At 42.3% G+C, this 25,303-nt stretch overlaps 1 protein-coding gene across 1 annotated transcript; it reads left to right on the forward strand.

Moving 5' to 3' along the window:
* Positions 1-7,870: 7,870 nt before the first annotated feature.
* Positions 7,871-12,521, forward strand: LOC117705597 (uncharacterized protein MSANTD5-like). Its single transcript, XM_034498340.2, has 5 exons — positions 7,871-7,876; positions 8,594-8,681; positions 9,933-10,238; positions 11,572-11,877; positions 12,174-12,521. Exons 1-5 carry the CDS (start codon positions 7,871-7,873, stop codon positions 12,449-12,451), a joined length of 984 nt encoding a protein of 327 aa, XP_034354231.1. The 3' UTR covers positions 12,452-12,521.
* The last annotated feature ends 12,782 nt before the right edge of the window (positions 12,522-25,303 follow it).

Raw genomic sequence — 25,303 nt, forward strand, 5'->3', positions numbered from 1 at the left:
CACATTAATAACATTTTTTGCTAAATGATTAACAAAAGTAGCTGTCTTGATTTCTTGTGTCAAAGCAATTACAGAAGCAGTGATGCTAGCAATTAATGTAATTAAAGCTGTTATACCAGCAATTATCAAGCCCACTACCCTCTTGCTTCTGCTTAAAGCCTGACTCACTTCTTCCAGTACTTGCAAGATTTTTCAGAATATCAAGGTTCTGTAACACTTAGGGCAATACAACAAAAGCTGGTTGATAGACCTCAATAACAGACATGCCAGGTTTCAACACACTAACACAATTAGAAAGTGTACAATCAATGCAACTCACATTAAATACTGTAGAAGAAACAAAAGTAATTTTAACTTGACAGTTAAAAGAACCTTACATGCACTAACACTTGTTTGAAATCCAGTTCTTGCCCCAACTTTATCTCTTGCTAACATAACATCATAGAGAACTGCAGCTAACCTCCAGATATGTCTCTGAAAATGTCCAGAATCAGCCTTCCAAATGAAGATTGTTACTTCTAATATTGGATTGATTTCTAGACCAGTCCATGATTGAGTCCGAATAACTGGTCACATTTAAGAAAAATACAAGAGTCATTGTAACTTCTCTTTTTGATAATCTGTCCCACAAGGTCTAAAAACTTAAGGCAAGGCAGCTTGTCCCATCAGGGGTATAGGTAAGCAATGGTGGGTCAGGAACATATGTCCAATACAGCTTCCTAGTCACCATTGTCAGGGCACTCAGCTAGCTCACAGGTCAGCATCATTCTTTGTCCTGGTATCAGCATGTCTCATCTGTCACTCTGGCAGCCACCAGGCTCCTTCAGCATCCTGCAGGAAAAAGAAAACCACAAACATGCCCTCTAAGATCTCAGGCTTGTTAAAGCTCCTGGAAGTCCAGGCTCCTCTGGGTGTTCTGGGATTGGGTACAGAGCTCCTTCAATTCCTTTCTCGAGAGACTTGAAGTTCTTGTCATACAGATCTTTCACTTGTTTGGTTAGAGTTAACCCAAGATAATTTTATATTATTTGTGACTTTGTGAAGGGTGTTGTTTCTCTAATTTCTTTCTCAACCCGTTTGTCATTTGTATAAAAAAAAAGCTACTGATTTATTTGAGTTAATTTTATATACAGCTACTTTGCTGAAGTTGTTTATAAGCTGTAGAAGTTCTCTGGTAGAATTTTTGGGGTTGCTTATGTATACTATCATATATCTGAAAATAGTGAAACCTTGACTTCTTCTTTGCCAGTGTGTATCCCCTTGAAAGTACAGGCCTTGAATTCCTGATTTCTCCAAAACTTTTAACAATGAAGGGGTGTTGTATTTTGTCAAATGCTTTTTCAGCATCTAATGAGATGATCATGTGATTTTTTTCTTTGAGTTTGTATTTATAGTTTATTATATTAATGGATTTTCATATTGAACCAACTTTCCATCCCTGGGATAAAGCATACTTGACTGTGGTGAATGATGGTTTTGATGTGTTCTTGGATTCATTTTTCGATAATTTTATTGAGTACTTTTTTTTCTTTTTTTTATTAGATATTTTATTTACACTTCAGATGGCATCCCCTATCCCCATTCCCCCACCCCCACCCCCTTAGGAAACCCCTACCCCATGCCCCCTTTTCCTATTTGCATTTATACATTTTTTTAAAATAATGTTAATCATAGGCTGTATAAGTTTGGAATTGTTCAATCAGAGGTGTAACCCACTGACCAACCTAGATATAATGACTATCTTTGACTGGTGGAGATACATGAATATCTGCCTCCCTGTCTCCCCCCTCTTTCTCTCTTTCATCACCTAGCTTCTACTCTCCTTCTTCTTCCCCTCTTCTTACTCCTTTTCTTCCTCTCAGTACTCCTCCTACCTTAGCTCCTCCTACACATCACCCTTCCTGTTAAAATGAAACTTTTCTCTCAAAATACAATTAGAGCATAATTATGCCAATTTGTACCAGTGAGGTACAAGATACTCCTAATACCCAGTCCATCCTTTTGTTGACTAACCAGCTCCTCTGTCATCTATTCTAACTAAAACATTTAGTTGTAAACCTGGCTTTAGGATGAATGTCAGCTGACGACCATCCACTCAAATCTTTTCTCTTAAGGTAAATAGCTATAAGTTTTCAACCCCATCAGAAATCCAGAATGACTGAGTTAACTATAATTGTGGGAAGCACAAAGCATAGCTTCTAAAACTTAGCCAATTTATAGAGACCTATGAACACCTGGGCACTTGCTCTACTTCAAAACGTTGGAGCATCTGTTCTTCTGCCTTCTGGCCCAGGATCATCTGACAGACCTTAGTGCTGCAGAATTATTAAGGGCTGATTACTCTGTCTAGGCAGATATAATCAGTCAACTATTCTGCAAGTGTGTCCTTTTCTGGACAGTAATTTGTATGTAGAAGGAAAGTGGCAATTCTTGCCTAGTGGCTGTCTCACCACAACTGGAGTAACTCCAAGGATGCTCAATTTCTTCTTAGAATTCAATATAGGAAGCTGTCCGGAGCAGACAAGTCTCTAATGAAAATGAACATTAATACTGAAATGTTTGTCATGTCAATTCTAAGGATTTCTGATGTTTTGAAAACCAGCTATCCATGTAAGGTAATCTGGACTGTTGCCTGTTAACTCCACTCAGCTATTTCTAAATAGAACATAGAGAACACCCTTATAATAAACTCCAAGTCATGAATTTGCTATAGGCCCTCAACTCACAGGCTGACCATCTCAAATCAGTTAAAAATAGTTAAAGAAGGACTGGGTCTAAGCTTTGTATTCCTAAATGTGTTATACTGGTACAATGCCTATGAGAGTAACAAAATTCATCTCACTCTTATATCACTAAGAAGCTCATACCAATGAAAACCTTAAAATTTGTAAACAAAGTAAATTGGTGCCATTTAAGAATTTATATCTTCATCTTGATATTAATTATACAGATTTCTACTAATAGGTTATGGCTATGCAATTAACCCCTAGCTAATCCTCTCTATTCCCACAAAACCACTACTTTTCCCTAGAGAGACAGCCCAACATTTACCACCTTAGTCCCCAAGCCCAGAGAATAAGGGCACTGACTCATCATTAGCTTCTTCAAGCTAATTATGGGCGTTGAGATATGAGAAGAGGAGTGGGGGGAGAACAAATTGACAATCCTCTGATGCTGTGTCTTTGCTGCCTCCAGATGGAATTCCCGGACCTCAGAGGTTTGAGCAGGTCTGCCCAGCTTGCTTGTTGAGTAGATACACCAAGGCTGATCATTCTGCAATATACAATTCTCAAAACAAATTTTAGTATCAAGATAGTTTTTTTTTTTAAAGAGGGCTGACATTTTATTAAGAATGTTGGTTCTAACTGCTTTTCTATTTTTTCCCTCTTTTATTGGATATAATATTTACATTTCAAATTTTATCCCCTTACTGCATTTCCCTCACCACCCAGGAACCCCTTATCCCGCCCCCACCCTCAGATTCCCCCCCCCCCCTTAATGCTCGGCCTTCAGGATACCAATGATCTTGTCTCCAACCTATGCCCAACAAGGCCATCCTCCCCTACATATACAGCTGGAGTCATGTGTCTCTCCATATGTGCTCCTAGGCTGGTGGTTTAGACCCTGGGGAGCTCTGGCTGGTTGGTATTGTTGCTCTCCTCATGGGGCCACAAGCCCTTAAGGTTCCTTCAGTTTACTCTCTAACTCCTCCATTGGGAACCTTTGATCAGATTAATGGATAGCTGTGAGTATCTGTCTCTGGGTATGTCAGACTCTTGGGGACCTCTAAGGAGACAGCCTTATATGCTGCTGTCAGCTTTCCCATCCTGACATCCCTATCAGTGTCTATTTTTGGTGACTGCCCATGGAATGAATACCCAGATGGAATGGTCTCCCTACAACCCCCCCTTCAGATTCTGTCCCACACTTTGTGTCCATATTTGCTCCCTTGGGTATTTAGTTACTACTTCAAAGACAGACCTAGGCATCCTCACTTGTTCTTTCTTCTTCGTGAGCTTCATGTCGTCTGGTAGTTGAATCTTTGTTGTTTCAAATTTTTGGGCTAATCTCCCCTTATCAGTGAGTGCATACCATGTGTGTTCTTTTGTGATTGGGTTACCTCACTCAGGATATTTTCTAGTTCCTTCCATTTACCTAAGAATTTCTCGAATTCATTATTTTTAATAGCTGAGTAATATTCCATTGTGTAAATGTATCACATTTTTTTGTATCCATTCCTCTGTTGAAGGGCATCTGGGTTCTTTCCAGCTTCTGGCTATTATAAATAAGGCTGCTATGAAGATAGTGGAGCATATGTCTTTGTTATATGTTGGGGCATTTTCTGGGTATATGCCCAGGAGTGGTACAGCTGGGTCCTCAGGTAGTGCTATGTCCAATTTTCTGAGGAACCGCCAGACTGATTTCCAGAGTGGTTGTACCAGCTTGCAACCCCACCAACAATGGAGGAGTCTTCCTCTTTCTTCACATCCTCGACAGCATCTACTATCACCTGAGTTTTTGATCTTAGCCATTCTGACTGGTGTGAGGTGGTATCTCAGTGTTGTTTTGATTTGCATTTCCCTGATGACTAAGGATGTTGAGCATTTCTTAAGGTGCTTCTCGGCCATTCGAGTTTCCTCAGTTGAGAATTCTTTGTTTAGCTCTGTACCCCATTTTTAATGGGGTTATTTTGTTGTTTGGGGTCTAATTTCTTGAGTTCTTTGTATAACTTTGATATTAGCCCTCTATGGGATGTAGGATTGGTAATGATCTTTTCCCAATCTGTTGGTTGCCGTTTTGTCTTGTTGACAGTGTCCTTTGCCTTACAGAAGCTTTGCAATTTGATGAGGTCCCATTTGTCGATTCTTGATCTTAGAGCATAAGCCATTGGTGTTCTGTTCAGGAACTTTTCCCCTGTGCCTAGGTATTCGAGGGTCTTCCCCAACTTCTCTTCTATTAGTTTCAGGGTATCTGGCTTTATGTGAAGGTCCTTTATCCACTTGGAGTTGAGCTTTGTGCAAGGGGATAAGAATGGATTAATTTGCATTCTTCTACATGTTGACCTCCAGTTGAGCCAGCACCACTTGTTGAAAATGCTGTCCTTTTTCCACTGGATGGATTTAGCTCCCTTGTCAAAGATCAAGTGACCATAGGTGTGCGAGTTCATTTCTGGGTCTTCAATTCTATTCCATTGATCATCCTGTCTGTCTCTGTACCAATACCATACAGTTTTTATTACTACTGCTCTGTAGTACAGTTTGAGGTCCGGAATGGTGATTTCCCCCAGAGGTTCTTTTATTGTTGAGAATGGTTCTCGCTATCCTGGGTTTTTTGCTATTCCAAATGAATTTGCAAATTTCTCTTTCTATCTCTATGAAGAATTGATTTGGAATTTTGATGGGGATTGCATTGAATCTGTAGATTGCTTTTGGCAGGATAGCCATTTTTACTAAGTTAATCCTGCCAATCCAGGAGCATGGGAGATCTTTCCATCTTCTGAGATCTTCTTCAATTTCTTTCTTCAGAGACTTGAAGTTCTTGTCATATGGATCTTTCACTTGCTTGGTTAGATTCACTCCAAGATATTTTACATTATTTGTGACTATTGTGAAGGGTGTCATTTCCCCTAATTTCTTTCTCAGTTGTTTATCCCTTGAATAGAGGAAGGCTACTGATTTATTTGAGCTGATTTTATATCCAGCCACTTTGCTGAAGTTGTTTGTCAGGTTTAGGAGTTCTCTGATGGAAGTTTTAGAGTCACTCAAGTATACTATCATATCATCTGCAAATAGTGAAATTTTTGACTTCTTCCTTTCCTATTTGTAACCCTTTGACTCCCTTTTGTTGTCTAATTGCTCGGGCTAAGACTCAGATACAGGGCTTATATCCAATATATAGAAAGCACTTAAGAAATTAGACTCCAGACAACCAAATAACCCTATTTAAAAAATGGGTTATAGCCGGGTGGTGGTGGCACACGCCTTTAATCCCAGCACTTGGGAGGCAGAGGCAGGTGGATTTCTGAGTTTGAGGCCAGCCTGGTCTACAGAGTGAGTTCCAGGACAGCCAGGGTTACACAGAGAAACCCTGTCTCGAAAAACCAAAAAAGAAAAATGGGTTACAGAGCTAAAAAAAAGAAAAAGAATTCTCAACTGAGGAAATCGAATGGCTGAGAAGCACCTTAAGAAATGCTCAGCATCCTTAGTCATCAGGGAAATGCAAATCACAACAACCCTGAGATACCACCTCACACCAGTCAGAATGGCTAAGATCAAAAACTCAGGTGAGAGTAGATGGTGTCGAGGATGTGGAGAAAGAGGAACACTCCTCCATTGTTGGTGGGATTGCAAGATGGTGCAACCACTTTGGAAATCAGTCTGGCAGTTTCTTGTTGAGAACCACTCTACCCCACGCTTGGGGGCACAAGTGTTGCAGACTGAGCTTCCCCTTGTTTGGGGGCCAAAATGTCAGGGATGGCACTATCAATGTTGGAACCTGCACTGCCAAAAGCCTTGGGGGCTAAATTGCTAGAGCCAGCACTGCCCCAAGCTGCTCGGCCAGCTGGTAGGGGTTCAGCAAGAGAGAGAGTGAGGACAGACTTGAAGAATGGAGACTAGACAGAGTGAGATTCAATCCCGTTTATTCTTCAGTCTCTCTTCCTAGTTCAAGTCCCAAGTCTTGAATTCCTAGTCCCTAGTTCCTAGTCCCTAGTGCCTCCAAATTCCAAGTTTCCAGTTCCAAGTTCTAGTGCCTAATGTTTAAATCCAAGTACAAGTGTCTAATCCTCATTGCCTCTCTGGTGTCTCAAGTGCCTACTCCAAGTGCCTAATACATAATAATAATTTCTTCTTTTTGCCTCTCTCCTTTTATATGTCTCACTTCTAAGCCACTACATTAAGTCACCACTTTAAGTCATGCCCTTAGTTCTTGTCTCTAAATCTGATCTCTAAGTCACACCCTTAAGTCACACACCTTTAAGTCTCACACACCCAAGGGAAAATCCTGGGTATCTAAAGCAAGATGTTATCAGCGTGTACTCAGCTGTTGTAGGCTATTGTAATCAAGGCTCTTATCAGGGGATATGGCTCAAGATGGCAGCAAGGAAGATAGCCATCTTCTGTCGGCTCCCCACAATTCCTCAGAAAATTGGACATAGCATTACCTAAGGACCCAGCTATACCACTCCTGGCCATATACCCAGAAGATGCTCCAACAGATAACAAGGACATATGCTCCACTATGTTCAGAGCAGCCTTTTTTATAATAGCCAGTGTGGGGGTGATGTGGAAAGGGGATCACATCTGAAATGTAAATAAAATATCCAATAAAAACAAGAAAGGCTGGTGTCATTAAAATTAGTATTGTAGGTAGTGATAACCCTTCTAGACATAGGAATGCTCCTAACTGTTTCAGATCATTCTTTTAGCTGCACTAGGTACCATGGTACTGGGAGGCCGTGTCAAAGCAGGACCTCACCCACCTGGTCCTCTGTATCTTTTTCTTTCTAGTTGTGTCTGAGCTATGTCCTGCAAAACAAATTGGTAAAGGTGATAGTTTTAAATTCAGACTGTGGGAGGTCTTCCTATGTAGCCTAGGATATAGCCTGACCATGACCTTGGTTTTTTCCTCAGCCTGAGTGATTCAGTTAAAGACTCCAGGTTAACCATTCCTGACACACCCTCCATAGACAGGTCTGTTGCGTCAAAATCAATCAAACTAAGAGCTTTAAAAGGGACCACATTGGCTCAGGAGTCTCACATTTGGTAGGGAGTCCAGGGTAGGGAGCAGAGCTCCAGACTCCTGTCAACACCAGGACACAGCGGACCCTAGTTTTCTCACTGTGTTACGCCAAGGAAGCTCAGAAGAGAAAATGCAGGTAGGTTGGGAGGAATTCTCTCATTTCTTTAGGTTAGCTGAGAGATTTGTGCCTCAACATACGGCTAAACATGGTTAACTGCCGTGGATCTGAACCCATTTCTATCATTAGCAGAGCTACAAAAACCATATTTATTTTGTGCTTGGGTTTCTTGGTTTTAGTATCTTTAGTCATCATCTTAATTATCCAAGGCTAGCCCACAACCAACTATGCAGTCAAGTATGATGCTGAACTTTTGAGTATCCCCATACCTCTTAGGAGTGAATGGCATTATGACCACCTGCTAGAAACCCGTGTTTTGTGATATAGGATGGAAAAGTACAGTTCCCCACAGTTTGTCTGATACCTTATTATGTTTGAAGCACGACTGAAGTTTATTAGATTTCAAAAAGGGACTTTTGCCCCTGCAGAAAACAGGGAGCAAGTGAACTGGAGAGAGTGGCTGTGGGATTCTCAAAGGAGAGGTGCTGCTGTTGCTTACCGTCCACGTGATCAAGGGCACCTCCCCTGTACACTCTAGATTTTTGATGGTTTAACTTCACAGGCAGGCTTTGTCGTTAGGTGGGAATGGAGCAGCACCGGTGGATGAGGAAGTGAGAGTCCATTGCTTAGCTAATGCAACAGGAGGCTGTTTCCTGAGTCCATGCAGAGCTAGGAAACAAGGATTCCTGTAGCATGAAACCTGTTTTAACATTTGATTTATTCATTTCTGCACAGAGAGATGCAAGCCAAGTCCAAATCGTGAGAAACACCCAAGAAACCAATGGGAGAAGGTGGCCAAGGCATGAAGGCCGAAGTTCCTCAGGTAATCAAATCCCTGCTAAATCCTAACTCTGCTCTTATGGTTCTTTTTCTATGACTGTGAGGAGATGCAAGAGCCCTGATGTGGACATCTGTGGCAAGGAAAGCCTAGCATTCAGCATTACCTGATGTCTGCCTTTCTCCCAGAAGAGCCAAAGGCTCTGAGTACCTCCTCAGTGTGGGTGCGGTTATGAGTCTATGCAGCTACAACATTCCCTGGTAGCACTTATGCTGTGGATCCCATTGTATTCTGAGACATCTTCCCCCAGACTGCAGGCAGCTAAGCATTCCCAGTGAGTGGACTTGTTGCTGTTAAGAGCAGGGTAGTTGCTGGGACAGGGCTGGCAAGACAGTGTTCCAAGCCACTTGATAACTGAAACTATTTTTGGCCAATCAATGTGAAGTAAGAGTCCCTGAGAAATGTTGACATGTTCATGAGTTGTGGGGAGCCGACCAAAGGCAGCTATCATCCTTGCAGCCATCTTGAGCCATATACCCCAACAAGAGACTTGAATACAATAGCCTACAACAGCTGAGCACACTCTGATAACATCTTGCTTTAGATACCCAGGATCTTCCCTTGGGTGTGTGAGATTAAAGGTGTGTGACTTAAGGGTGTGATTTAGAGATCAGATTTAGAGACAAGACCTAAGGGCATGACTTAAAGGCGTGACCTAAAGGTGTGGCTTAGAAGTGAGACAAATAAAGGGTGAGAAGCAGACAGAAGAGTTCAGTACAACTTGGAACTAGGAATCAGGTTAGAAAGTACAACTTGGAGTAGGAATTAGGCATTGAGGAAGAAGACACTTGGACTAGAGAACTCGGAAGAAGGATTATTAGGCACTAGGCACTTGAAGGAAGAACTTGGAATTAGACATTAGGCACTTAGCACTTAGAAGAAGTAACTTGGAACTTGGAGGAACTAGGGAGTAGGATCTAGGGACTAGGAACTCAAGACTTGGGACTTGAGAGAAGAAGAGAGACTGAAGAATAAACAGGATTGAGTCACACTCTTCCTTGTCTCCATTCTTGGAGTCCATCCTCACACTCTCTCTTGCTGAACCCCGACTGGTGGACTGGAACAGCTTGGGGCAGTGCAAGCTCTAACAGTTTAGCCCCCAAGGCTTTTGGCAGTGCGCGTTCCAACATCTATAGAGCAGTATGAGACACTTTGGCCTCCAAATGTGGGGTAGCTTGGGCTGTAACAATGTGTGAGATCTTTGATATCCTCATCACATCCTTCTGTCCCTTCCAGTTCCTCCTGATAGCCCATGGACTGAACATGAAATCTGGATCTTCCTGCAAGAGTGGGAAGTTGTTGAATCTGAAATTGGGCATCCAGGCAGGAAACTGAAGAAGAAGGTACGGTCTCTTTGTGGCCGCCTCTACAATCGAGGCCTGAGGAAGAGCTGGAACAGCTGCCTTGACCTGATGCTGAAGATGATGGACCTGCATGAAACCCTTTGTAATGAGGGTCAACGACCTGATCCCTTGTATTCTCCTTATGCACGGGACCTGTATAAGATCTTGGGCCACAGATCCCTGAGAAGCCATCGACCAGGTGAGTCCCCTGTGTAGAGAAGGCTTTCAAATCCCAGAGTGTAGCATCAGCTGGGCATTGAGCAGAGTACACAGTTGAGGGAATTCCTTTTCCCTTAGGCCTTTGCTTCACATAGCAGCCTGCACTCTGTGTCCAACTTCTTCTGTCACCCCAAGGAATTTAGACTTGTTCATAGTTGACTCTTACCCAGAGACAAGGCAATTACTTATAGTGCCTCAGCAGGAGTGAGGGTGCCATGTTTATGCTCTCTCTGTTTCTTCTCCTCTCATGTCCTTGGAATGAAGGCCGTGGTAACCTCCCTGCTTCCAGCACACCCTCCCTCTCCATTGGTGATCCCATCTCTCCAGGGTGTTCCCCTTGGGATTATCACATCCCTCCACCAATTGGAAAGCTTAGTGGGAACTCATCACTGATGGTGTCTACTGGTGTTATACTGACTTCCAGTTGGAAGGATTGAAACTCCAGTAGCCTTTGTCATTACTACCTCATTTAAGTTCACAATTCATCTGTACTTGGCTGAGAGATATTCTATCACGTGAGGCACAATTATGACCTAGTTAAATATATAGTGCATTTGTCATCTCTCCTTGGATGCTTATATCACTTTTCTGTAATTTTATACTGGTTATTGTTTCATTTGGAAACTAGGCTGGACCTAAGGTGCCATTATTGTCAGGAGTTGACAGGAGGTGGGCTTGTTATGGCAGTTGTTTGTTGTCAAGTTGATTAAATCTTTGTTACAATGTAACAAATCAAAAAGAAATTCTTTTCCTTACTGGTTTTCTGTTTGAGTTGTACAGGAAGTGAAGTTATTGAGCAAATGTGTGAAATGCCATCCCATGCCCTGAATTCCAGCACTGGAGAGGGCCAGCCAGGGGAAAGCAGATCAGTGTGATGTCCTAGAGAGTTTGGTCTCAATGTTAGTGAGTTGTAGGATGGCCAGCACAATGGAAGGAAAGCGCATAGCATAGAAGAAACTTAACTGACTGACCTTGGATTCACTTTGTATCTCTGATAATTTTAAATTGAGACAGTGTTGTCTTCCCACATTGCCTAGTATTACCTGAAGTCTGCCCTTTGCTAAAACCTAAACTCTGAAAACATATCTATTTTGTAAAGCTGAAGATACATGAATTCCCAGTGAGTGCACCTCTTGCTATGAACAGCTCCGTAGATGCTGGATCCTGGGCTCTCAATCAAGTCTTCCTAACCACTTGATAACAGATAGGGGCCATTGCTGGCCGTGCAATGTGCAGGGAGAGTCCCTGAGAAAAGTTGACATGTACATGTGCATGACCTCTGATCTTCACATCCGGCTTCTCTGTCCCTGTAGTTCCTGCCTGTTGCTCCTGGACTGACCTTGAAATCAGGATCTTCCTGCAGGAGTGGGAAGTGGTGGAACAGGAAATCCACCACCCAGGCAAGAAGATGAAGAAGAAGAACAGTGCTATCTGCCAGCGCCTCTATCAGATGGGCCTGAAGAAGTGCTGGGAAAGCTGTTTGGACCTGATGTGGACCCTGAAGGACCTGCACACAACTCTCTGTAATGAGAGACCAGGGATCGTGCCCCTGTTTTCTCCTTATGCAGAGGCCCTGTACAGGATCTTGGGCCCCAGATGGCAGGACGGCCATGTCCAAGGTTAGTCTCTCCTGCATAGACACTTTGGGTACTGTCAATAGTGGCATCAGCCCGCTTGTCTCTCATGGGCATAGAGCTGAGCAGACTATGTAGTGAAGCCCCATTCCCACAGGACTGTGTTGCACACAGCAGCAAATTCTGGCCTTCATGAGGAAAACTTCCTGGTTCACCCCAAGGCAGTGGAATTTGGGCTTGGTCATAGTTGACTCTGACCCAGGGACAAGGCAATTACTTACAGTGACTCAGGGAGAGTGAGGGTGCCATGTTTATGCTCTCTCTGTTTCTTTTCCTCTCAGGTGCTTGGTATGGTCGGTCTGGTAACACCCTGCCTTCTATGTGCCCTCAACCTCCAATGGTGATGCCCCCTCCAGTATACCAGCCTTGGGATCATGACATGTCTGCATCTTCTGGACAGCTCCATGGGAACCCATCAATGATGGTGTCCAGTCAGTATTCACTGGATCCCGGATCGGAAGCCTGGAATGCCACCTATCCAAGGACAGTACCACACATACTTCCTGCCTTTGTCCCTGGAGACACCAACCTCCAAGTGCCATGGTCAACTTATGAATGACAGCCCAAATCCTCAGTGAAGACACGTGAAGCCTCTTTTCTTTTTCTCTATAAACCTCAGAATCATACAGCATTTTATGGATACTCAATTTCTCTATCTTGTTGGACTGGAAAATATGAAATTAAATAAATTTACATGATGCACCTGTCTTCACATGTTTTATTCTTGTCACTTCATTGGAGGCCATAAGTGTAGAGGGGAGGGGATGTGGCATTTAATGGTGGATGTTCCTTGTCAGGGGACCTGGCATCTGGTGTCTACCCTCGATGTTCATCAGACTCCTGAGCCTGAGGCTTCTACTCTAGAAAGGGAACCTCTACTTCCCAGACCCCAGCTCAGCAGCTTTTTCTTTCTCTGGGCCTCTTGCTAGGGAAATTGTGATCAGTGTTTCACAGCCTCAATTTATTCAGAATACTGGGAAAATGGGTTCAAAATTGAGCTGTACTTAGGTGGGGATTATAATATCAATTGAGAGAATATGAAAACTTACCTAAATATTTAAGTTTCAGATAGTAAAATACTATATGTCAAGGGTCGTTGCTACTATTCTAAATTTGTAAGGCATTTACAGGTGGAAGAGGGGTTGATATATGATGTTAGGTTGATATGTGGTCTGGTTATATATATATATATATATATATATATATATATATATATTGCATTTGCCATTCAACCTAGGACAGTTACATCTCTTTAGATTTAATTAGCATCCAGATATATTTTGTTAAATAAATGGTGACCTGAGTTGATATGACTGTCAGTCAGGTTGACATTCTGATTGCCTTCAACTTGAATACATCTAGAATTAACTAAACTCTCAAATGTGTAGACACCCTTCTGAGGAATTAGCTTAATCACTTGAATCAGAAAGTTGTACTTTTGATGTAGTTATGTGAGGTGGAAAAATACACTTTTCCCCAATCTTTAGAAGTGGAAAAATCAGGCTCTCCTCTGGGACACATCTTTGAAAAAGAAGTAAGTTCTGTATTGCCTGCTAGGTATCATCCTCATTGGTAAGTGCATCCACTGACTGAGGTTAGAGCAGGCGTTGTTGTCCCTTTTTGGGTTGTGATCCCTTTGGAGTTAATGAAGCTTCCTCAGGGGTCACCTAAGGCCATCCAAAACATCAGATTTCTTTTTTTTTCATTTTTAAAAATTTTTATATTTTATTTACATTTCAGATGCCATCCCCTTTCCCCATTTCGCCTCCCTAGAAAACCCCTATCCCATGCTCCCCCCCACACCCCGTTTTTTGCTTTTATACAATTTTTTGTAAGTGTTAGTCAAAGGCTTTATAAGTTTGGTAATGCTCAATCAGAAGTGTAACCCAATACCCAACTTAGATATATACACTGTTTTTTACTGGAAAATCACACCCTCATAGAAACAAGCTATGCCACGTGTTGCACACAGTTCCTTTTTGTGGCCTGGGGATCAAGATGCAGAACTCTCAGCTCCTTCTTCAGTAACATGTCTGTCTGTGTGGTACCCTGATTTCCACCATGATGACATTGGAGAAGATGTAAGCATACCCCAATTAAATGTGTTCCTTTATCACTGTTACCTTGGTCAGACTGTCACCTCACAGAAAAAGATACCTTAGCTTAGATAGAAATTGGCACCAGGGACTGTGTATTGCTGTGATAGGCCTGGCCAAGTTTCTCTTCAGAGGGCTTCGGACTTTCTGACACTGTATTAGGAAAAAGGTAGCATGGTTCAAAAGCCCCTTAATGGGCCATAGTAATGAGCACATACATGTGAGTGGTGCTGAGAGGGATTGGCCTGTGGGGCCCTCGCCTAAGACTCTTCAAAAAAGAATATTAGTGTTTTGCTTAGAGATCATTCCTGTAATAGTTTGGCAAAGAATGTGGTTTTTTTTTTCCCTGTTGAGAGAATTGCCCGAGGCTAAGGTGAAGAGATTTACATTCACTGCATTATCAGAGGAAATCTCAAAACAGCCTACTATAGGCTGTGTTTTGTGGTTGCTACTGTTCATTCTTATGACATTTTATTTTGATAAAAGGTAGCAAGCCAAGGAAGGAAAAATGCAAATGTGACAGATGGAGGAGAAATGAAACAACACGGAATGGCATGGGGGTTAAGTTGGACATTCTAGCTGATACATAGATCAATAAGTGAAATAAAGGGAATGGTGACCTCCAAGTAGACCCAACCCTGCTCCACATCCATTCTATGAAAAGAAGTTAACCAGCAGTTTAGGTTCAGATATGGTAGCTCTGGCATTTAATTCTGTGATGGCTCTTCAGTTGTCCATGTGACTATATCTGGAATGAATGACATTGCTAAATGGGAGGACACATCTGTGATCTAGATCTTGAGACTAAAAGACACAGGCTTTGATCCTGGTCATGAGGCAGAGTGGTCATGAAAATCTTAGGACCATGGAAGGTTCATACCTTTAAGCCTAGGGGACTGAGGCAAGCAGATCACTGCCTTCAAGACAGTCAGCCTGAAAAAGAGTAAGTCCTATGAACTATTTATTTACAGTTGTGGCACTACACAGCTTTGATCTGGGTCATATCTTCTCCTGGATGACTACATAAGGGCTGTGGGGGGAAAAAGGATTCTTTCTTCTTTACTTGCTTTCATTTTCTTGCCAGTACCTTTCTTGGAACCTACTTCTTCAAGGATTCTATCTTACACACATGACCAGCTCAAATACCCAGCTTTGTGAGACAGAGCAACAGATGAAAAAGGCTTTAAAGATTTGAGGAGTAAATTGCAGGCTGCTCTGAGTTAAGAGAGTCAAAGAGATAAATGGATAAATAGAAGGTTGCTCTAGGCAGAGAGCTGAACAGAAGAAGGAGAGTGTTAATCAATTGTGTTAGATTGATTTAACTTTTAAAATGGGTGTGATTCTGAATTGTATAGTTATATTTTTCCTCTGGACAAAAGGTCAATATAAAGGCTTTTCTGGTTGCTGGCTCAAGGAAAGACGGATTTGGGAAAAAATGTTTTTCTCTGTGTTTTCAGAAGAGGTCATTAAGGTAGTAGTTATATCTTCCAGAATTATATAGATCAGACATGACAGAGGTAGGCTTCCAGAAGACTAGATTCCAGGGAATCAAACAAAAGAATTATCTTGATGTTAAAATTTGTTTTGAGATTTGTATATTACAGAATACACAGTCTTGGTGAATGAATCTTCTTATCACCTGCATGTTCACTGATGACCATGGACTTCCAGCTGGATGCAGTTAAGACAGACATCAGAAGCTTATCAATTTACTCTTCTGCTCATCCCTCTTCTAATATCTCAACACCCATATTCAGCTTGAAGAAGTTAATGAAGAGTCAGTGCCCCAATTCCCTGGACTTGGGGACTGAGGTGGTTAATATTAGGCTGTCTTTCTAGGGAAAAGAAATGGTTTTATTGGAACAGGAAGGAAGAGCTAAAATTGATTACACAGCCATAATCTATTGGTAGAAATCTGTATAATTTTTACTAAGCTGATGCAAATTCAAGGATTTCATTGGTATAATTTCTTCTATTGAAAATTTGTGGGTACAAGGCTTAGACCTTTTACTTCTCCAACAGGGGGCTTGTGTGCTACCCTTAAAGAAGTGTGTTGCTTTTATACCATCCATTCAGGCATTAAGTCTCTTGTCTCTCGGGTTCATGCTGTTCAACAGACTGAGCACTTTTGCACAACAACAATTAGACTCTATTCAAATGAAACCCATACAGGTCCACTATTACCAGCTGAGCACACTCTGATAAACATCAAGTTTATCCCACATATCTTTTTTTTTGCTGTTTACTGACCCCAGATGCATGGTGAAGGTGGTAAAGTGTCTTCAGCTGTGTTCTTTGGTTTGTGTTCATAAATACCCAGGATTTCCTTGCAATAGGAGGAGACAATAAAAGAGAGGAGGAGACAATAAGAGGGAGGCAATAAAAGAAACAATAAGAGACAATAAACAAGAAATGGGACTTGGTCACACCCTGTGTCTTGTCTCCATTCTTCTCATCTCTTGCCTCTCCATCTCTACTCTCTCTCCTGACCAGAGCACTTAGCCCCAAGCATGTGGAAGCATGAACAGCAACATAGTGGCCTCAAAGTGTGGGGCAGAGTAGTCCTCAACAAAGTGGAGCCAAAGCAGGAGGTAGTACGGTTGCCAACAATTGAGTATCTCATACTATTGGCATCTCCAATAGACTGTGGTCTTCTACTGCATCTAGGCTTCAACAGTAGCCTCTCATAGGCTCCCTTCATGGTGCCAAGCCTCCTATTGCTTGCATGACCCCTTCAGCACCTGCAACTAAGGCTGCACTTTCACAAAAGACCTTGGCTAGGCCCTGAGGCAATGGCAGCCTGACAGGAAGACCAACAGTCTCATCTAACCTGGACACCTGGAAGTCCCTAGAGTCTGACCTACCAACCAAAGAGCATACATGAGATGTTCTGATACCTGAGGCACATTTGTAGCAGAGGGTTGTCTTGTCTAGCCTCAGTGGGAGAAGATGATCCTAATCCTGACTAGAATTTATGTACAAGGTGGAGGTAATACCCAGGGGTTCCACCTTCTTAGTGTTGAAGGAACAGGGGTGGATGGAGAAACCCTCTGAGGAGGGATATGGAGGGGAAGCCTTTGGAATAGAAATGAATTGAGAGATTTTAAAATAAAAAAGAAAAGAAATAAATAAAACCAACCAACCAACAACCATCACCACCACAACCACCACCAAAACCAAAGAGCCTTCCCTGGTCTCTCCCAATGCCAGGGTTCAGCTGCTCTTTATGATCCTTTTATGTCTCAAAAACCAGTACCTCCTGGGTGATTTTTACACATTACCAAGTGTAGCTGCAGCATGAGGTACAACCTTGGCAATCTCTGGAACACAGCTTCTTTGTGCTCTCACAAATCACTTCTAAGAAATTTTCAAGTCTGTGGTCTTGGTCTTCTTTTTTTTTTCTTTTTTTTTTGAATATTTAATTTACATTTCAGTTGTGATCCATTTCCCCACCCCAGGAACTCCCTATTTAATTCCCCCTCCTTCTGCTTCTATGAGGATGTGCCCCTACGTATGCCCCCACTCCCACCTCACCTCCCACGAGTTCCCCCACACTGGGGCATCCAGCAATCACTGGACCAAGGACTTCCTCTCCCACCTATGCCCTACAATGCAAAACAAGGTCATGTGTCTCTCCATATGTGCTCCTAGGCTGGTGGTTTAGACCCTGGGGAGCTCTGGCTGGTTGGTATTATTGCTCTCCTCATGGGGCCACCAGCCCTTAAGTTTCCTTCAGTTTACTCTCTAACTCCTCCATTGGGAACCTTTGATCAGATTAATGGATAGCTGTGAGTATCTGTCTCTGGGTATGTCAGACTCTGAGGGACCTCGGAGGACGTCACCTACCTGGTCCTCTGTATCTTTTTCTTTCTGGTTGTGTCTGAGCTATGTCCTGAAAACAAATTAGTAAAGGTGAGTGGGTCCTTCCCAGGTAGAGATGGCAGGAAATGAAGAGAGTCTTCCCTGGGGAAGGTGCCATTTCCAGACTATCCTGGGACTATGTGACTACAGGAAAAAACTTTCTGTTCCTTATTTTATTTTAACATAATAAAACTGTTGTTCTGGAAACCTGCTCAGGAAATCTATTAATACAAATATTTTACCCACCAGCAATTTAAACAGTCCACTTGTTATTACTGATTTTTTGTTAGTTTTTTTTTTTTTTTTGGACAGTGTAATTAGTTGGTTTTAGTTTTTCTACAATTGATTTAGTCTAGACATTTCCCAGATTTTTCTGTAGCTAAACCGAGTTCCTTTTCATTTCATGTATATAACAACAATCAACAATCAACTTTTCTTTTTTTCATATTTTTTATTGGATGTTATGTTTACATTTCAGATTTTATCCCCTTACCCCATTCCCACCACCACCCAGGAACCCACTATTCCATCCCCCTCTCCTGCCTCCACAAGGGTGTACCACCGCTTACCCCCCACCTCCCCCACCCCACCTTCCAATTCCTCCCCACTCAGTGTTCAGCCTTCATGGGACTAAGGATCTCCTCTCCCACCCACGCCTGACAAGGCCATCCTACACTAAGTATACAGCTGAAGTCATGGGTGCCTCTCTTTGTGCTCCCAGGCTGGTGAGTTAAACCTTGGGGAGCTCTGGTTGGCTGGCACTGTTGCTCTCCTCTTGGGGCCACCAACCCTTTCAGCTCCTTCAGTCCTCTAACTTCTTCATTAGAAACCCTTGTTATTGATTTTTTTAAAATGCTTATTTTCAGTTACAATGTATTCCAGGAAAGATGAAAGACATGTTTTGGCCTAAATAAATAAATAAATAAATAAACAAATAAATTTTTAAAAATCAAGTAAGAGTTTTTATAAAGATAAGAGCAAAGTTGAGATTTACACATGAACATTTTCTAATAACATACTATCTAAATGAAATTTGTCTTGGACCGCTCTGCCCCACGCTTGGGGGCCAAAATGTCGGGGGCCGCTCTATCAATGTTGGAACCCACACTGCCAAAAGCCTTGGGGGCTAAACTGTTAGAGCCTGCACTGCCCCAAGCTGCTCCAGTCCCTTGGCTGGGGTTCAACAAGAGAGAGAGTGAGGACAGACTCGAAGAATGGAGACCAGACAGAGTGTGATTCAATCTCATTTATTCTCCAGTCTCTCTTCTTCTCTCCAAGTTCCTAGTTCCTAGCACCAAGTCTCAAGTCCTAATCCTAGATCTAAGTTGCTAGTCTCTTTCCCAGTTCTAAATTCCTTCTTCTGAGTCTTAAGTCTCAAGTACTCTTCCAAGTACAAATGTCTAATAATTTCTTTTTTTTTATATTGAGACTTTATCAGGCCAATTGAAAGTATGTTTTTTATTGAGATTCATAGTTAATATTTCTTTTTTATTTTATTTAATATTTTATTTACATTTAAGATGACATCCCATTTCCCCTCCCTAGAAAACCCCTGTCATGGCCATGTCCCCCCTTTTCTTTTTGCTTTTATACAATTTTTTTAATGTTAATCAAAGGATTTATAAGTTTGGTAATGCTCAACCAGAAACGTAACCCAATACCCAACCTAGATATAAAAACTATCTTTGACTGGTGGAGACCTGTGAACATCTGCCTCCATGCCCCCTCTCTCTTTCTCTCTCTCATCACCTAGCTTCTCCTCTTCTTCATCGTCTCTCCTTACTCCATCTCTTCCTCTCAATACTCTTTCCCACTTAGCTCCTCCTACATATCACTCTTCCTGTTAAAGTAAAACTTTAAATCTGTATAATTAATATCAAGATGAAGATATAAATTCTTAAATGGCACCAATTTACTTTGATTACAAATTTTAAGGTTTTCATTGGCATGAGCTTCTTAGTGATATAAGAGTGAGATGAATTTTGTTGCTCTCATAGGCATTGTACCAGTATAACACATTTAGGAATACAAAGCTTAGACCCAGTCCTTCTTTAACTTTTTAAACAGATTTGAGATGGTTAGCCTGTGAGTTAAGGGACTATAGCAAATTCATGGCTTGGAGTTTATTGTTAGGGTGTTCTCTATGTTTTATTTAGAAATAGTTGAGAGGAGTTAACAGACAGCAGTCCAGGTTACCTTACATGGATAGTTGGTTTTCAAAACGTCAGAAGTCCACAGAATTGACGTTATAAACATTTCTATATTAATGTTCCTTTTGATTAAGACCTGTCTGCTCATGATAGCTTCCTGTCTTGGATTCTAAGAGGAAATTGAGCATCCTTGGAGTTACTCCAGTTGTGCAGAGACAATCACAATGCAAGAATTGCCCTCTTTCCATCTACAGACAAATTACTGTCCAGAAAAGGACACACATGCAGAATAGTCGACTGATTATATCTGCCTAGACAGAGTAATCAGCCCTTAATAACTCTGCATCACTAAGTTCTGTCAGATGATTCTGGGCCAGCAGGCTGAAGATTTGATGCTCCAATGTTCTGTAGTATAGGGGCTGTCCAGGTGTTCAGAGGTCTCTATAAATTGGCTAAGTTTTAGAAGCTATGCTTTGTGCTTCCCATAATTTCAGTTACCTCAGTCATTCTAGATTTCTGACGGGGTTGAAGACCTATAGTCTCATAGCCAATCCTGGCTATTTACTTTGAGAGAAAAGATCTGAGTGGAAGGTTTTCAGCTGACACTTATTCTAAACATCAGATTTCTGCATTTTGATTTTCAATATTAAGAACATTATTGATGTGAATTACCAAGGGAAATAATTTTTTGGTTGGGGCTTACGAGGCCCTGAAAAATGGTATTAAAAGGTTGCAGAATTAGGAAGGTTAGGAACCACTCTTTTTTGCAGATATGATGGAGTGCATTGCTACTGCTCTCACTTGAAAGCAGAGGAAGCTGGAGGACAACATAGGTAAATGAGGACCTTGAACAGGGACTGTGGTGTTTGAATAGGGATGGCCCTCAGAGTCATATTCGAATGCTTGGCAGATGGGGAGCTTCACTATTTGGAGCTGCAGCCTTTTCCCAAAATGTGTGGCCCTGTTGGAGAAAGGGTATCACTGGGGGGCAGGGTTGGCTTTGAGCTCTCCTGTGTTCAAGCTATGCCACATGGTGCACACAGTTCCTTTTTGTGTTGCACACAGTTCCACGGCAGTTAACCATGTTTAGCCATATGTTGAGGCACAAATCTCTCAGCTAACCTAGAGAAAATATGAGTGAATTCTTCCCAACCTAACTCCATTTTCTCTTCTGAGCTTCCTTGGCTGAACACAGTGAGAAAACTAGGTTTCGCTGTGTCCTGGTGTTGACAGGAGTCTGGAGTGTACAAAGAGCTCTGCTCCCTACCCTGGACTTGTGCAAATGTGAGACTCCTGAGCCAATGTGGTCCCTTTTAAAGCTCTTAGTTTGATTGATTTTGACACAACAGACCTGTCTATGGAGGGTGTGTCAGGAATGGTTAACCTGGAGTCTTTAACCGAATCACTCATGCTGAGGAAAGAACCAAGGTCCTGGTCAGGCTATCCTAGGCTACATAGGAAGACCTCCCACAGTCTGGATTGAAAACTATCAAAGAAACAAATGTTCCGGGCCGACTTAGCAGAAAGCGGCTATCAGCTTTGCAGCCGTCTTGAGCCATATACCCTGACATGAGACTTGGATTACAATAGCCTACAACAGCTGAGCACACTCCGATAATCTTGGTTTAGATACCTTGGGTGTGTGAGATTAAAGGTGTGTGAGATTAAAGGTGTGTGACTTAAGAGTGATCTAGAGATCAGATTTAGAGACAAGACCTAAGGGCATGATCAAAGGTGTGACCAAAGGCATGGCTTAGAAGTGAGACATATAAGGGCAATATGCAGACAGGAGACAGAACAGAGAATCAAACAGAGATGAGAGAATCAGACTATGGGGAGAGAATGAGACACTTAGAGAAAGAGAGACTGAAGAATAAACAGGATTGAAACACACTCTGTCTGGTCTCCATTGATCAAGTCCGTTCTCACTCTCTCTCTCTTGCTGAACCCCGACCCGCGGACCAGAGCAGCACCATGGAACTGGATACAATGGCCTCCAAATGCGGGGCAGCCCACCAAACGCGGGCCTTAACATTTTGCTTGAGCGGAGACATTTTTTGGCCACCCGAACATGGGGCTAGTGAGGTTCTCGACAAACAAAGTAACTCCAAGGCCAATTTATTTTACTTTCTTTTCTGAGAAAGAGTTTATTTACATAGTCCTGGGCATTCTTTTTTTCTTTTGTTATTGGATATTTTATTTACATTTCAGATGCCATTGCCTTTCCCCATTCCCCCCAGCTAGAAAACCCCTATGCCCTGCCCTCTTTTCCTTTTTGCATTTATACAATTTTTTAAAATGTTAATCAGAGGCTTTATAAGTTTGGTAATGCTCAATCAGAAGTGTAACCCAATACCCAACCTAGATATATCAGCTATTTTTGACTGGTGCAGACACATGAACATGTTTCCCCCCTCTTTCTCTCTCTCATCACCTAGCTTCTCCTCTCCTTCTCTTTCTCTCCTTACTTTTTCTCTTCCTCTCAGTACTCCTCCGACCTTAGCTCCTCCTATATATCACCCTGGCTGTTGAAATAAAACTTTTCTCTCAAAATACAATTAGTGCATAATTGTGCCAATTTGTACCACTGAGGTACAAGATAGTCCTAATACCCACTCTATCCTTTTGTTGACTAACCAGAACCTCTGTCATCTCTCCTAACTAAAACACTTAGTTCTGAACCTGGCTTTTTCCTTGGCTTTAGAATGAATTTCAGCTGAAAACCATCCACTCAAACCTTTTCTCTCAAGGTAAATAGAATAAACTATGAGACTATAAGTTTTCAACCCCGTCAGAAATCCAGAATAACTGAGTTAACTAAAATTGTGGGAAGCACAAAGCATAGCTTCTAAAACTAAGCCAATTTATAGAGACCTCTGAACACCTGGACACTCCCTATACTACAAAACATTGGAGCAGCTGTTCTTCAGCCTTCTGGCCCAGTCCTGGGCATTCTTCAACTCAGTAAAGTGAAGACCAAACTCTCCAGCACAATAGAGTGATCTGCCTGCCTCCACCTCTGATGTACTGGGATCAAAAGTATGGCTCATAGATTAAAACATTTGCAAAATGCCTTCACCTCATGTAAGCTTCATCATAAACTAAGGGAAACAGAATTTTGATTGTACCCTGTTCTTTGTAAATGAGAATCATCTCTTTTTTAAATTTTTTATTGGATATTATATTTACAGCTCAGATTTTAGCCCCTAATTCCATTTCCCCTACCACCCAGGATTCCCATATCCCATCCCCCCTCTCCTGCTTCTATCATGATGTGACCTCACCTACCCCCCACTCCCACCTCCCCACCCTCGAATTACCCCCACACACACACACACACTCAGTGTTCAGCCTTCATGGAACCAAGGATCTCCTCTCTCACCTATGCCTGACAAGGCCATCCTCCCCTACATACACAGATGGAGTCATGGGTCCCTCCCTATGTGCTCCCAGGCTGGTGGTTTAGACCCTGGGGAGCTCTGGTTGGTTGATATTGTTGCTCTCCTCATGGGGCCACAAACCCTTTCAGCTCCTGTAGTCTTCTCTCTAACTCCTCCATTGGGAACCCCTTGATCAGTTCAATGGTTAGCTTGAGCATCCTCCTCTGAATATGCCAAGTTCTCGTAGGCCTCTAAGGAGACAGCTATATCAGATTCTTGTCAGCATGCACTTCCTGACATCCACATCAGTGTCTACTTTTGGTGACTGCACAAGGGATGGATACCCAGGTGGAACAGTCTCAGACAGCCCCTCCTTCAGTTTCTGTCCCACACTTTGTCTCCATATTTGCTCCCTTGAGTATTTTGTTACTCCTTCTAAGTAGGACCGAGGCATCCACACTTGGTCTACCTTCTTCATGAGCTTCATGTGGTCTCTGAGTCTAATCTTGGCTGTTTCAAGCTTTTGGGCTAATATCCACTTATCAGTGAGTGCATACCATGTGTGTTCTTTTTTGATTGGGTTACCTCACTGAGGATGATATTTTCTAGTTCCATCTATTTACCTAAGAATTTCCTAAATTCATTGTTTTTAATAGCTGAGTAATAATCCATTGTGTAAATGTATCACATTTTTTGTATCCATTCTTCTGTTGAAGGACATCTGGGTCCCCTTCAGCTTCTGGCTATTATAAAAAAGGCTGCTCTGAACATAGTGGAGCATATGTCCTTGTTATCTGTTGGAGCATCTTCTGGGTATATGGCCAGGAGTGGTATAGCTGGGTCCTTAGGTAGTGCTATGTCCAATTTTCTGAGGAACTGTGGGGAGCCGACAGAAGATGGCTATCATCCTTGCTGCCATCTTGAGCCATATCCCCTGATAAGAGCCTTGATTACAATAGCCTACAACAGCTGAGTACACGCTGATAACATCTTGCTTTAGGTACCCAGGATTTTCCCTTGGGTGTGTGAGACTTAAATGTGTGTGACTTAAGGGTGTGACTTAGAGATCAGATTTAGAGACAAGAACTAAGGGCATGACTTAAAGTGGTGACTTAATGTAGTGGCTTAGAAGTGAGACATATAAAAGGAGAGAGGCAAAAAGAAGAAATTATTATTATGTATTAGGCACTTGGAGTAGGCACTTGAGACACCAGAGAGGCAATGAGGATTAGACACTTGTACTTGGATTTAAACATTAGGCACTAGAACTTGGAACTGGAAACTTGGAATTTGGAGGCACTAGGGACTAGGAACTAGGGACTAGGAATTCAAGACTTGGGACTTGAACTAGGAAGAGAGACTGAAGAATAAACGGGATTGAATCTCACTCTGTCTAGTCTCCATTCTTCAAGTCTGTCCTCACTCTCTCTCTTGCTGAACCCCTACCAGCTGGCCGAGCAGCTTGGGGCAGTGCTGGCTCTAGCAATTTAGCCCCCAAGGCTTTTGGCAGTGCAGGTTCCAACATTGATAGTGCCATCCCTGACATTTTGGCCCCCAAACAAGGGGAAGCTCAGTCTGCAACACTTGTGCCCCCAAGCGTGGGGTAGAGTGGTTCTCAACAAGAAACTGCCAGACTGATTTCCAAAGTGGTTGCACCATCTTGCAATCCCACCAACAATGGAGGAGTGTTCCTCTTTCTCCACATCCTCGACACCATCTACTCTCACCTGAGTTTTTGATCTTAGCCATTCTGACTGGTGTGAGGTGGTATCTCAGGGTTGTTGTGATTTGCATTTCCCTGATGACTAAGGATGCTGAGCATTTCTTAAGGTGCTTCTCAGCCATTCGATTTCCTCAGTTGAGAATTCTTTTTCTTTTTTTTAGCTCTGTAACCCATTTTTCTTTTTTGGTTTTTCGAGACAGG

The sequence above is a fragment of the Arvicanthis niloticus genome, chromosome 3 (genome assembly GCF_011762505.2).
Source record: "Arvicanthis niloticus isolate mArvNil1 chromosome 3, mArvNil1.pat.X, whole genome shotgun sequence".
Lineage (NCBI taxonomy): Eukaryota > Metazoa > Chordata > Mammalia > Rodentia > Muridae > Arvicanthis > Arvicanthis niloticus.

What these genes read in the sequence shown, in the direction of transcription:
- LOC117705597 (XM_034498340.2), top strand. An exon ending in CCTGAGAAGCCATCGACCAG is followed by an intron (nt 10,239 to 11,571) that starts GTGAGTCCCCTG and finishes CTGTCCCTGTAG; the next exon opens with TTCCTGCCTGTTGCTCCTGG. An exon ending in GCAGGACGGCCATGTCCAAG is followed by an intron (nt 11,878 to 12,173) that starts GTTAGTCTCTCC and finishes TTTTCCTCTCAG; the next exon opens with GTGCTTGGTATGGTCGGTCT.